Genomic DNA, 13,579 nt, shown 5'->3' on the forward strand with positions numbered 1-13,579 from the left:
GTGTATTTAATGATACATATTTTTTAATCAATACTATATGCGAATACTTTGATATTAAAGATAAGAGATGTAATTATGACCGGCAGATAAGAATTTCGTGTTGCTCATGTTTCCGGAGGACTCAAATTCTCTTGCAAACGCTGTACGCGCCAAATGTGTTACCATTGGACTGGGCCTCTCAGAAGTTGTTTGTCAACTATCAACAACAAAATGCCGTAAGTATCTTACTATCTATTCCTTTGTGTTAGCTAGCTACACATTTATCAACATTATTAATCATACAATGTAATAACTGTGCAAATTAAAGTTTGATGTGGAAGTAGTTGTTCTCGATAAACTAGCGAGCTCGCTACAGTAGCTAACGTTGGCTAAACAAGCCAGTCTGGGGGGGGTACTAATTAAGCTAACAGTACTATAGTTTCTAATACACTTTCTTTCATATTTCTAAATTATCTTCACTGTCTTTCACAGAGTCAAAAGAACACTCCGAATGGAGAACAATGACAACGTGAGTTAATGTAGAATACATCAGTGATTGTCATAAGGGAATTTGAGCCTAACTTGCTGTAGCTAGCTGAATTGAACTGGCAATTTTTGGGTGTGTGAGTTCTGTTCTGCATCATAACGTTAGTGCTAATAAGCATAACCAGCAGAAAATGCAATGGGTAAATGTAGTATTTGTATGTCTATGCACAAAGCAGACACCAGCCAAGAGACCTGCACCAATCAGGAACTACTCCCCATTGACTGGTACCTACCAGATGAGTCCAAGTGCATCTCCCCAAGCTGGTACAGTAAGGTTCCACATCATGACAAAGAAATGACCTCAGAAAATCAACAAACAAAACCAAAAATATTTGTCACATACACAGTTTACAGCCAGTATAAAAGGTGCAGTCAAATGCTTGTTAGCTCCCTCAACAATGCAGTACATTGTGCAATTTCCATTGCGACATTTTGTACTTCAACAGGTAAAGCCAAAGCCAGTGGGAAAACTGCTAATTCCCATAAACCACAGGTGCCACAGACGGAAGTAGAAATGTGAGTACTGTAAATATCACGATGTCTCCATGTACACAACAGTAATACTGCTAAGCTAGCTATATATACACTGAACAAAAATATAAACGCAACATGCAACAATGTCAAAGAGTTTACTACGTTACAGTTCATATAAGGAAATCAGTCAATTGAAATAAAATCATTAGGCCATAATCTATGGCTTCATCTGTTGGTCACAGATGCCTTTTAACCTCTGGGATATGTGGGACGGTAGTGTCCCACCTCGCCAACAGCCAGTGAAAGTGCAGGGTGCCAAATTCAAAACAACAGAAATCCCATAATTAAAATTCCTCAAGCATACAAGTATTTTTACACCATTTTAAAGATAAGATTCTCGTTAATCCAGCCACAGTGTCTGATTATTATTTTTTTGTAAAAAATGCTTCAGTGAAAGCACCACAAATGATTATGTTATTAGGTCACCACCAACTCACAGAAAAACAGCCATTTTTCCAGCCAAAGAGAAGAGGTAAAATGAATCACTAACCTTTGATCTTCATCACATGACACTCATAGGACTTCATGTTACACAATACATGTATGTTTTGTTTGATAATGTGCATATTTATATTTTTAAAAATCTCATTTTACATTGGCGCTTTACGTTCAGTAGTTTTAAAACATGCGGTGATTGTGCAGAGAGCCACATCTATTTACAGAAATACTCTATTATAAATGTTGATGGAAAATACAACGGTTATACGTGGAATTAGAGATATACTTTTCATTAATGCAACTGCTGTTTTTTTTTTAATAAAAAAAAGCAAACCATGCAATAATCTGAGTCTAGCGTTCAGACAACAAAGCAGTAAATAAGATATCCGCCATATTGGGTGGTCGACATTAGTCAGAAATAGCATTATAAATATTCACTTACCTTTGATTTTCATCAGAATGCACTCCCAGGAATCGCAGTTCCACAATACATTTTTGAAAATGTCCATTTATGTCCAAATACCTTCTTTTGTTATGGCGTGGGGTAAATAAATCCAAAAGCGCGTTTTTATCATAAATGTTCAATAATGTTCCAACCGAAGAATTCCTATGTCTGTAGAAAAGCAATGGAACGAGAGCTAACTTTCTCGTGACCGCGCCTCAGAGCCTGTGGCAATCTGCCAGACACCCGACTCATTCCTCTCTCGTTCGGTCCCACTTCACAGTAGAATCAACATAACAATAAGAAACATAACCAATATCCCACTGTATCTACAATAGGGACTGAGTTAAAAAACTACAAGCCTCAAATTTCCCACTCCCTGGTTGGATTTTTCTCAGGTTTTTGCCTGCAATATGAGATCTGTTATACTCACAGATATCATTCAAACAGTTTTAAAAACTTCAGTGTTTTTCTATCCAAGGATACTAATAATATGCATCTATGAGCATCTGGGACAGAGTATCAGGCAGTTTACTCTGGGCACCTTATTCATCCAAGCGACTCAATACTGCCCACCTGTCACCAAGAAGTTAAAGGGAGGGATGTGGATCAGAAAACCAGTACGTATCTGGTGTGACCACCGTTTGTCTCATGCAGCGTGACATATTTCGGGAACTGGAACATGCTGTTGCGTAAGAGAGGAGCATTTATATATTTTTTTTAGTATGGAGAATTTCTGGGATCTTTTATTTCAGCTCCTGAAACATGGTTCCAAAACTTTACATGTTGCGTTTATATTTTTGTTCAGTATATAATAACGTCCTGTTTGTTGAAGATGTCTCCTTTTTTATTAAGAAGGGGGATATATTTCAATTGCCACACTTGGCTGATGGTCATTATGACAAATCTTAATTTAATGACAGGAGACATGCAACAAAGTGGATTCATCATTGGCCGAATTATCAGTGATTTACATAGCACTAAAAATAGTTGGATAAGAGTACTTTAAGACTAGGGCAATTTCCTTCCCCAAAGCATACCCATTCTGAGTCTGTTCTATCCATCAAGACAAGCATTAGTTTTGAATTTTATAGTGCAGTCATTTTAGAGGGATCTATTTAAATGTTACCATTCAAGTATGGTCATGGTGTATTTGATAGACTAGACGTGCTGTCATTATGGGATATTATGAGTTTTAACTATAGCAGTAGTATAATCCTATATCTCTAACCTATGATTTGAATGTATTTAACACTTCATTTGGACATTTTAATTCATTTGGACCAGACTACATGCCATCAGCTCTAAACTGGAAGCATCAGTTGGAGCATTTATCAAGGCAAGGCAAGAGCTGAAGAAAATAGTGGTGAGTAAAAAATGTTTTGTCAAATTTCCCTATCGAAGAAAAAATACATTTAGTGCTTCCATCATAGCTCCAGTTTGAGTTACAGTATATGATAGCCTTAACCTTGATTTTTGCTCTGGCATTCTCAGGTCATTGCATGCACTGTAGGGACAGTTTATATTTGATGTTAAGGAGCTGCTCACCCTTTAAATATCAATCTGAGAAAAGTGATGTATTGTTTTTGGCATCAGGCTGCAGAGGGCAGCAGTGAGCTGAAGAGTTTCTTTTCTAGAGGCTCTGCTGACCTGAAGACCGAACTGAGGAGGCACAGAGAACTTGGTCAGTGGGGTTTTAACCACTTAGTATAACCATACAGTATATGGTATGATGGCAAGGGCCATTCAATAAGCTATTGTGCAGGTGTGGGCAATTAGATTAAGCAGCAAGCCGATTTTTGTCGAAGCAGATGGTCAGGGGGCCGGAACATAATTATACTGTACAAAAATATAAACGCAATGTGTAAAGTGTTGGTTACATGAGCTGAAATAAAAGATCCCAGAAATGTTCCAAATGTGCTAATTTTTCTCAAATTGTGCACAAATTTGTTTACATCCTTGTTAGTGAGCATTTATCCGTTGCCAAGATAATCCATCCACCTGACAGGTGTGGCATATCAAGAAGCTGATTAAACAGCATCATCATTACACAGGTCCACCTTGTGCTGGGGACAATAAAAGGCAACTCTAAAATGTGCAGTTTTGTCACAACACAATGCCATAGTTGTATCAAGTTTTGAGGAAGCCATTGTGTTGTGACTAAACCGCAATTGGCATACCGGAGCAGTTTCCACGGAATGTAATGTTAATTTCTCTACCATAAGCCGCCTCCAATGTTTTTTTTTTGAGAATTTATCAGTACGTCCAACTGGCCTCACAAATGCAGACCATGTGTGACCATGCCCGCCCAGAACCGCTACATTCGGCTTCTTCCCTGTGGGATCGTCTGAGACCAGCCACCCGATCAGCTGATGAAACTGGGGGGTATTTATATCTGTAATAAAGCGCTTTTGTGGGGAAAAACAAATTCTGATTATCTGCGCTTTGCTCCCCAGTGGGTGTGCCTAACTCCCAAGTTTGTTGGGCCAATGCCCACCCAGATTTACTAAATTAAACCCATTTGAGCTGGTGATTTTATGGTCTTTTTTTTTTTTTTTTTTTTTTTTACCCCAAAATTGAAATCTACCGATTTTATTATTATTTTTACTAAACTTTTTTGGGGGACCAAACAAATCACTCGCAGGCCGGTTTTGGCCCGCTGGCCACCTGTTGCCAACCCCTGCTATAGTGGAACTAAGTTAAGTAATACACTGAAACTTCTAGGGACTATTGCTTTTATGTGACAAATGTTAGTTTGGTTTGTAAACTAGATTTAGTTAGTTACTAATGAATAGTTAGTTGGGGCCAGGGGTTACTTAGAGCAAATAAATGGTTGTCAGATATTTTGTTTGTTACATTCTATTTGTCGGTGTGCTTGTTGTCCAAAATGTTATGATATTTGGAACATATTTTCAGCATCCAAAGCAGAGTCCAGCCTCCGCGTGAATGGTGCTTGCCAGAGCCATTTGCAAGGTACGTGCTACTCTAATTACGTAATAAAATTAAGTGTTTAGGATAAACAATACTTTATTGACACAATCATATCTCAAGATGATTTACTAAGTGTGGTAGACACTTGTAAACTCAGAAGAAAAAGAAACGTCCTCACTGTCAACTGTTTATTATCAGCAAACTTAACGTGTGTAAATATTTGTATGAACAATAAGATTCAACAAGTGAGAAATAAACTGAACAGGTTCCACAGACAGGTGACTAACATAAATTAAATAATGTGTCCCTGAACAAAGGGGGGATCAAAATGAAAAGTAACAGTCTAGTGTGGCAACCAGCTGCATTAAGTTCTGTAGTGCATCTCCTCCTCATGGACTGCACCAGATTTGCCAGTTCTTGTTGTGAGATGTTACACCACTCTTCCACCAAGGCACCTGCAGGGTCCCGGACATTTCTGGGGGGAATGGCCCTAGCCCTCCAAATCAACTGGTCCCAGACGTGCTCAATGGGATTGAGATCTGGGCTCTTCGATGGCTGTGGCAGAATGCTGACATTCCTGTCTTGCAGGAAATCACGCACAGAACGAGCAGTATGGCTGTTGGCTTTGTCATGCTGGAGAGTCATTTCAGTATGAGCCTGCAGGAAGGCTACCACATGAGGGAGGAGGATGTCTTCCTGTAATGCACAGCGTTGAGATTGCCTGCAATGACAACAAGCACAGTCCAATGATGCTGTGACACACTGCCCCAGACCATGACGGACCCTCCACCTTCAAATCGTTCCCGCTCCAGAGTACAGGCCTCTGTGTAATGCTCATTCCTTCGCCGATAAACGCGAATCCGACCATCACCTCTGGTGAGACAAAACCGCAACTCATCAGTGAAGAGCACTTTGCCAGTCCTGTCTGGTCCAGCGACAGTGGGTTTGTGTCCATAGGCGATGTTGGTGCCAGTGATGTCTGGTGAGGACCTGCCTTACAACAGGCCTACAAGCCCTCAGTCCAGCCTCTCTCAGCCTATTGCAGACAATCTGAGCACTGATGGAGGGATTGTGCGTTCCTGGTGTAACTCGGGCAGTTGTTGTTGCAATCCTGTACCTGTCCCTGTCCCCCAGGTGTGATGTACTGATCCTGTGCAGGTGTTACACGTGGTCTCCCTGTAGCGCTGTCTTAGGTATCTCAGACATTGCGATTTATTGCCCTGGCCACATCTGCAGTCCTCATGCTTCCTTGCAGCATGCCTAAGGCACGTTCACACAGATGAGCAGTGACCCTGGGTATCTTTCTTTTGGTGTTTTTCAGTCTCAGTAGAAAGGCCTCTTTAGTGTCCTAAGTTTTCATAACTGTGACCTTAATTGCCTACCGTCTGTAAGCTGTTAGTGTCTTAACGACCGTTCCACAGGTGCATGTTCATCAATTGTTTATGGTTCATTGAGCAAGCATGGGAACCTGTGTTTAAACCCTTTACAATTAATATCTGTGAAGTTATTTGGATTTTTACAAGTTATCTTTGAAAGACAGGGTCCTGAAAAGGATGTTTCTTTTTATGCTGAGTTTAGCTTTGAAATAACTTTTTTTATGATGAGATCATGTGTTCTGAGGAAGGTCAATGGGGCCAAAACATTAGCAGCATCTAAAATGAAAAGCGTATCAGTGCGTGGGCTCCTCTCCTTTTGACCAATCCTATAACACCATAAAACTAATAGTTGCGTTTTCTTGTCCATACATTCAGATGAGATATTTCCTGCATTGAATTGGGTTGTAATTAGATTATCATTCGTTATTATGATGGTGACTTTTCTCTAGTATTCCTTAAAGGGAATATCTACAGTTCAAACAACTACAAAGCAATCACCCAGCCAGTGTTTTGGTAAATAGCTGAGGGATGGGGCTAGAGAAATGTAACCACTGAAATTTACAGAGCAATTGATGCAAGGACTGACCATCCATGAAATCAAAATGATAGTATTACCCATGTTTTTAGGCATGTTTTGTTTACAAACGATGGAGTAAAACAAGCTTGTATTTTGAGTTCTGATGGGATATGAACTAAGCTCACGAGGCATTCATAATTTCTATTCAATCAATTGGTATATGGATGTAGCAGTTGCAGATTTACCCTTTTTAAATGAAGGGATAGTAAGAAAACAACATGTTTTGTTTATGAGCTGGTTGACATGGGTGTGATGGGTTTGAATGCAGTCACATGGACAGGCTTGGGGCTACTAGGCTTTGATCTGATCTACTACTGGGCCTATTTATCACCATTTATCCACTATTCATTCAATGTGTTTGTCTGTCTCCATTTTCCAATAGAAAAACTATAATCTTTGGAGAAAAACAACATTTTGTTTTCCCAACACAAACACAATTTCCCAGGCAGAGAATTAATTTGATTATTTCAGGCACACATTATGCCTCCAGCAAAGCTATACTTGTGATCCAATCACATAATGGTGATTTGTGGGAAATGAATAGGGGGATTGTCAGGGAAGTCGGGCTTGTTTTCTGATAAGGTCGTCGAAAATTGTTTTAATTAGTTACAGTGAAGAAGCGTAACATATGTGTTGCCTTGTGGCCCCACACCAGAGGAACGTCACATTTTCTATCACATGGTGGAGCATGAAATTTATCGGTTGTGTATAAACCCCCTTACAACAACTAAGTTCGCATCGTCAAACTAGATAGCTAGGGGAAGATAATAGCTCCTCTGTTGCTTTGAGACACATTTTTAAAGTAAACAAGCTTTTTATTCAAGACAGTGGACAAGGCGAGCGGAGCGCTGGCCCATATCTGTGCTGTGGAGGGAGCGTGAAATCCAGACCAATGATGGTGATCGTGTCATGGAGGCATGGCTCTGCTTCCCAGTGTAAAACGTTTTAGACTCGCTGGCTATGGCATTCAGGCCCTGCATTCATGTATGGAAAGGTGTAAGATGCTCTGAAAAATGTAACTGCTTTGTCAGGGTGACTGCGTTCTTCTCAACCTGCATTACATTTATAGTTTGTTTTATTTATTTAGCAGTTCTTACTTCAGTTCTGACCCGTAGGCTAGATTTAAGAGTGCACTCAATTGCTTTATAATTGATCTAAAGTGTAACAGTCCTGTCGAATATGGTAACTGCTGTGACAGATTGTTTATGTAAGCCTGCATCCTCGAGGCTAGTATAAGTTTGGGTATGTGTTTCACGGGGTGATGGGTAAAATATAGTGTTTTACAACTGTAGTAGATGAGAATGTAAATCTGACCTAATATCAGGCCTTCCCGAGGAGGTCACCAGAACGATTGATTTATAGATTTGATAAGTTCTCTCTTCTAATTAACTGTCAGCTTTTTGTGTAGTCAGTCCACAATGAATGCAATGTCATACAAATCCGATTTGGTGATTGGATTATTCTGCCTGCACTCTCCAGGGAAAGCTGATAGGCTGCCGTAAAACAAACAAACAGTTGTAGTTAAGGGGGAAAATGCTCAATTTGGGTCAAAACAATGCAGTTCAAAGACACTGTTAACTAATTCACAGAACTAAGGGTCATATTCTGTGGCTGGAAAAGTAGAAAACGTCTCCTGAGTTGTGAGCTAAGCTTCCTGTTTTCAGTGTCGACACTCCAGTGTTCCAGAGAGCGCCTGGTAAAAGGGAAAGCCCTAGGCATCCTCCTCCTCTGCTTTGTGACTAGAGCATGACTCAACACGGGGGGCCCCACAAGGATGCGTCCTAATGCCCCTTCTGTACTCCCTGGCCTCACACAGTTCCAACTCCATTATCAAGTTCGCTGACGACATGACCGTAGTAGGCCTGATTATCAACAACGACGAGACGACCTACAGAGAGGAGGTAGGCACTATGACGGCACGGTACCAGATAAACAACCTCAACATCAGCAAAACAAAGGAGCTGATTGAGGACTTCAGGAGGAACCAGGCTGGCCACGACCCAATCCTCACCAACGGGGCCGCCGCGGAGACGGTCAAAAACAAAGTTTGAGCTGAAATGGGCAAACCACTTGGACACCATGGTGAAGAAGGAACAGTGACTCTTCAAACTCAGGAGGCTGAAGAAATTCTGCCTATCCCCAAGGGCTCTCCCAGTGTTATTTTCTACATTGTTGAATAATAGTGAAGACATCAAAACTATGAAATAACACATATGGAATCATGTAGTAAAAAGTGTTAAAAATATATATATATATATATATATATATTTTTGACTTTCTTCAAATAGCCGCCTTAGTGACAGCTTTGCACATTCTTGGCATTCTCTCAACCAGCTTCACCTGAAATGCTTTTCCAACAGTCTTGAAGGAGTTCCCACATATGCTGAGCACTTGTTGGCTGCTTTTCCTTCACTCTGCGGTCCAACTCCTCCCAATCCAGCTCAACTGGGTTGGGGTCGGGTGATTTGTGGAGGCCAGGTCATCTGATGCAGCACTCCATCACTCTCCTTCTTGGTCAACTAGCCTTTATACCGCCTGGAGGTGTGTTGGGTCATTGTCCTGTTGAAAAACAAATGATAGTCCCACTAAGCGCAAACCAGATGGAATGTCATATCGTTGCACAATGCTGCGGTAGCCATGCTGGTTAAGTGTGCCTTGAATTCTAAAGAACTCACCAACAGTGTCACCAGCAAAGCACCATCACGCCTGCTTCATGGTGGGAAACACACATGATGAGATCATCCGTTCTACTCTGTATTACAAAGACAGTGGTTGGAACCAAAAATCTCAAATTTGGATTCATCAGACCAAAGGACAGATTTTCACCGGTCTAATGTCCATTGTTTGTGTTTCTTGTCCCAAGCAAGTCTCTTATTATTGGGGTCCTTTAGTAGTGGTTTCTTTGCAGCAATTCAACCATGAAGGCCTGATTCACGCAGTCTCCTCTGAACAGTTGAAGTTGTCTGTTACTTGCATTTATTTGGGCTGCAATTTCTGAGGCTGGTATCTCGAAAGAACGTGTCCTCCTGCAACAAAGGTAACTCTGGGTCTTCCTTTCCTGTGGCTGTCCTCATGAGAGCAAGTTTCATCAAAGCTCTTGATGGTTTTTGCGGCTGCAAAAAGTTATTGAAATGTTCATGTCTTAAAGTAATGATGGACTGTCGTTTCTCTTTGCTTATTTGAGCTGTTCTTGCCATAATTTGGACTTGGTCTTTTACCAAATAGCCCTATCTTCTGTATACCACCCCTACCTCGTCACAACACAACTGATTGGCTCAAACGCATTGAGGAAAGGCGCATGTGTTAATTGAAATGCATTCCAGGTGACAACCTTGTGAAGCTGGTTGAGAGAATGCCAAGAGTGTGCAAAGGGTAGCTACTTTGAAGAATATAAAATGTATTTAGATGAGTTTTTTTGGTTACTACATGATTCCATATGTGCTATTTCATTGTTTGTCTTCATTATTTTTCTACAATGTAAAAAATAAAAACCCTTGAATTGAGTAGGTTTCTTAACTTTTGACTGGTGCTGTATTTGTATTCTTGTTTCATTCACTTATTTTTGACCTGCACTGCTCGGCGCTTAAGAATTTCACTGTACCCTGCATTTACATCGGCGACCCTGTGCATGTGAATAAACTCACCTCATTGTTACCTGCGCCGTGTTGAGAACACCAGCTCTTAGATCTGGGCTTTGAGACTGATGCTGTCTCAGGGGCCAAGCAACGCCTCAAACAGCGTAGCTCAGTACAGCGCCAGGCCAAACACTGCCAAGACAGTGGAGTCAATTGACAATAATATTTTAACTTTGACGTTATAACCTCTGAACCCGCTCCCTTTCTCTTTCTTCAACGTGCCTGCTGAGGTGTTACGCAGCGCTTACGACCATTATTTAAGTTTAGCAAAAGTTTCGGTAAGCATTCTGGAGAAGTCACTTTTTGTGAGCAATCAGGGTTCAGGCAGACATAAATCCACAGGGTTGTCCAGGCATTACAAATACCCCAGTAGGGAGGACTCCTGCCTGTATGTGCTGATGACTACAGAACTGTAAAGCGAAGGCCATAATAATTCTGAGGCAAGTTTCCCTCAGCAGAAGGTATTGATTATTTGTGTGTGGTGAGAGATTTGGAAAATTCAATTAAAGGAGTTGTGCAAAGGATTCGTAAATTCTCCCTCCGACCTGTACAGAGACATTTGTTATGATCTAAATCAATGTTGCACTTCACAATATATTTTCTTAGAAGCATAAAAATAAATAACATGTAAACAGATCTGCTTACTACAGAATTACATTTTATTTTCTCAGAAGCATTTAGTCATGGGCAACCCAATGACACGTGCACATCTTCTGGGCAGTAACACATTTTTATTGCCATTTTTCCATAAGAAAATCCTATATAATGTGAATTTTGAGGTGGGGGGGAAAATGGGGAGAAAGGGGACTGCTCAGCAGTATAAAAATTGATCAGGCCATAGATGGGTCCATGTTGGGGAAGATTTGTATGTCAGCACAGCAGTAATGGGGTGTATTAAAGACAGGATTTCATAAATGTAATCAAAGCGCTGGGGTGGTTTCCCAGGGCTAAGGCCCAGGCCTCACCACGATCTAACGCATCAATCCTCTCATCAGACACATGGCACCTGCTTGGGAGGAGTTTTATGCTTTTTGATTAAACACACAACTGTAATTAAAGAGCAGTGATATAAATTATATTACAGACTATTGTGGTGACAACTGAAGCCGGGCTGCACTGCTGCAGCCTCAGACTACGCATTCCTTCAGATATGATTTCAGTCGTTTTGGATTTTGTCCTCCAGTGAAAAATTATTACCTCTGGTAATATTGTTAACTTTTAATCAATTAGGCAAGTATTTAGTAACATCTGTATTTCACTTGTAAATCAAACCACTTAAGCCAACAGATTTATCTGTTTGTGAATGGCAGTGCTCTGAGAGAAGTTAGTACTGTATTCTCTGAATTATTCATTTTCTCTACAGGTGTTGTCCAGACTGGCAGCTCCTCTGATTTCCTGAAATCCATAATGGCCTTATAAAGGTACAACAACTCAGATGGAGCCTATAGCTTTGTCTTTATGAATCAGGTTTAAAGATCCATTATACTGTAACACATTGTTCAATTGTCATCACACGTTACCTGTTTGTTTCCTTCTAGTAGAGCGACATGAGTCAGTATGTCTTCCTATTGAGTCTGGTGATATTGCATTACTGTGTAACAGACAGCAGGGTTGCACTCATGGTTTCCCCTCTGACGTCCCCCTTGTAGGTTTCTGCTTAGGGAGCCCCTCAACTCAACTCTCAACAGACCGACGGCAAATGGAATAGCAGCTCTGCCTTCTCTCACGCGGTGGTGTACATGTTTCCTCTTCGGAGACGGCTGGGTGATGAATATAGAATCTAAGCTGTCATTTGTGAGGCAGAGGGATGTCTCGGAGGCTGCCTGTCAGTCATTGGGGGGAATGTGTCAAAGTAAAACGCCTTAGACATCAGACAGGTTTACGCCGAACCCTCACCACTGACAAATGTTGACTCTACAATAACTGCCGCTATACAGTGCTGAGAAAATGTTCTTTCAGTGAGCGAACGCCCTCGTCCCATTAGACCTGATGCTATATGAAATTCACCCCCACAATGTCCTCCAGCTACCCTGAAAGGTGAAGGAAACTGGAATATAGGCTCTGAGAGGCTAGTGCACACACACTTCATTCTTTTTGGCTCTTTCTTTCCTTCTCTCTCTTTGGCTGTGCCAGGGAAGGCAGAGGGCCTCTTACTGAGAGACCTAAGCAACAGCTGGTGTGCACAGACACATTTCCTATTTCTGCCCAAGAGTGAGAGTTACATGATCCACCTATCAGCCTTGGAGGCCGTGTGAAGGACAAAGCGAGCACATCCATAAACAAAACTAATGTTTTCATACGGGCCCTCTGGCGGTAAAAGAGGGGACCCTTGGCGGTCTTACACCCGCCACCTCTCCCGCTACTTCAACCCACCTTGCCTTCTACCCCCATCACCTCTTAGACCTCTACCCCACTAACCCTTTCCTCCTAGAGGGTCCCACTCTCCCTGGGTCTCACCCCCCCCCAGCGCTCCACTCTTCATTTGACTGTGGTGCATGAAGCGGATGCGACAATGACGTTACCTGTGACTCGTCCTCCCTGTCCCAACTGACACAGACGTGTTAACTGGAGCATCGCTACATTGCTGCAAGCAACCCATCTGTCTAGAGACTACCTTCCTCCCAGTCGATCCACAGTAGTCATTTTAAAGCCACAGGCCCCTGGTTGTCCCACCCTTCGTATTATAGGATGCAGGGCCAGCGGCTGCAGATATACAGTGTAGCAGCGGCCCTCGGTGACCCGATAACATTTATAGAAGTAATGGATTTTTTTAATGGCTGTCATTAACTCACAGCCAGAGAGGGGAAAGATTGCTTGTACTGTTTTTTTTTTTCCTGTGGTATTTCAGCTTTATGACATTATGTTCAGATATGTCATCTTCCATCATCCTTGTTTGAGGGCCTGTCTGACCTGCCACTGCTTTTTTGTGTTGAAATGCATAGCCCTTTGGACTCCTTGTTTTCTAATTGGCTCATTAATCCCCCTTCCTCTCCCCTGTAACTATTCTCCAGGTTGTTGCTGTACATGAATGTGTTGAGTCAACTTACCTGGTAAAATAAAATTGTCTAGGTTTTGTAATTAATATTTTTTTCAGCTAAATTAAATGGTTGGAAGACATGGT

The 13,579-nt window shown here is 41.5% G+C and overlaps 1 protein-coding gene across 4 annotated transcripts; it reads left to right on the plus strand.

The window, feature by feature from the left end:
• The first annotated feature begins 20 nt into the window (after positions 1 to 20).
• itgb3bp (integrin subunit beta 3 binding protein) lies at positions 21 to 13,575 on the plus strand. Of its 4 annotated transcripts, XM_035786855.2 has the most exons (9): positions 21 to 215; positions 472 to 508; positions 699 to 789; positions 972 to 1,041; positions 3,227 to 3,305; positions 3,536 to 3,623; positions 4,856 to 4,912; positions 11,822 to 11,879; positions 12,108 to 13,575. In XM_035786855.2, exons 1-8 carry the CDS (start codon positions 154 to 156, stop codon positions 11,875 to 11,877), a joined length of 540 nt encoding a protein of 179 aa, XP_035642748.1. In that variant the 5' UTR covers positions 21 to 153; the 3' UTR covers positions 11,878 to 11,879; positions 12,108 to 13,575. The 4 variants fall into 4 exon arrangements, with proteins under 4 accessions (XP_035642748.1, XP_035642756.1, XP_035642730.1 ...); XM_035786863.2 differs by lacking the exons at positions 11,822 to 11,879; positions 12,108 to 13,575 and adding an exon at positions 8,640 to 8,724; XM_035786837.2 differs by lacking the exons at positions 3,227 to 3,305; positions 3,536 to 3,623; positions 11,822 to 11,879; positions 12,108 to 13,575 and adding an exon at positions 8,640 to 11,813.
• The last annotated feature ends 4 nt before the right edge of the window (positions 13,576 to 13,579 follow it).

Source organism: Oncorhynchus keta, chromosome 1 (genome assembly GCF_023373465.1).
Source record: "Oncorhynchus keta strain PuntledgeMale-10-30-2019 chromosome 1, Oket_V2, whole genome shotgun sequence".
In the NCBI taxonomy this organism is placed as follows: Eukaryota; Metazoa; Chordata; class Actinopteri; order Salmoniformes; family Salmonidae; genus Oncorhynchus; species Oncorhynchus keta.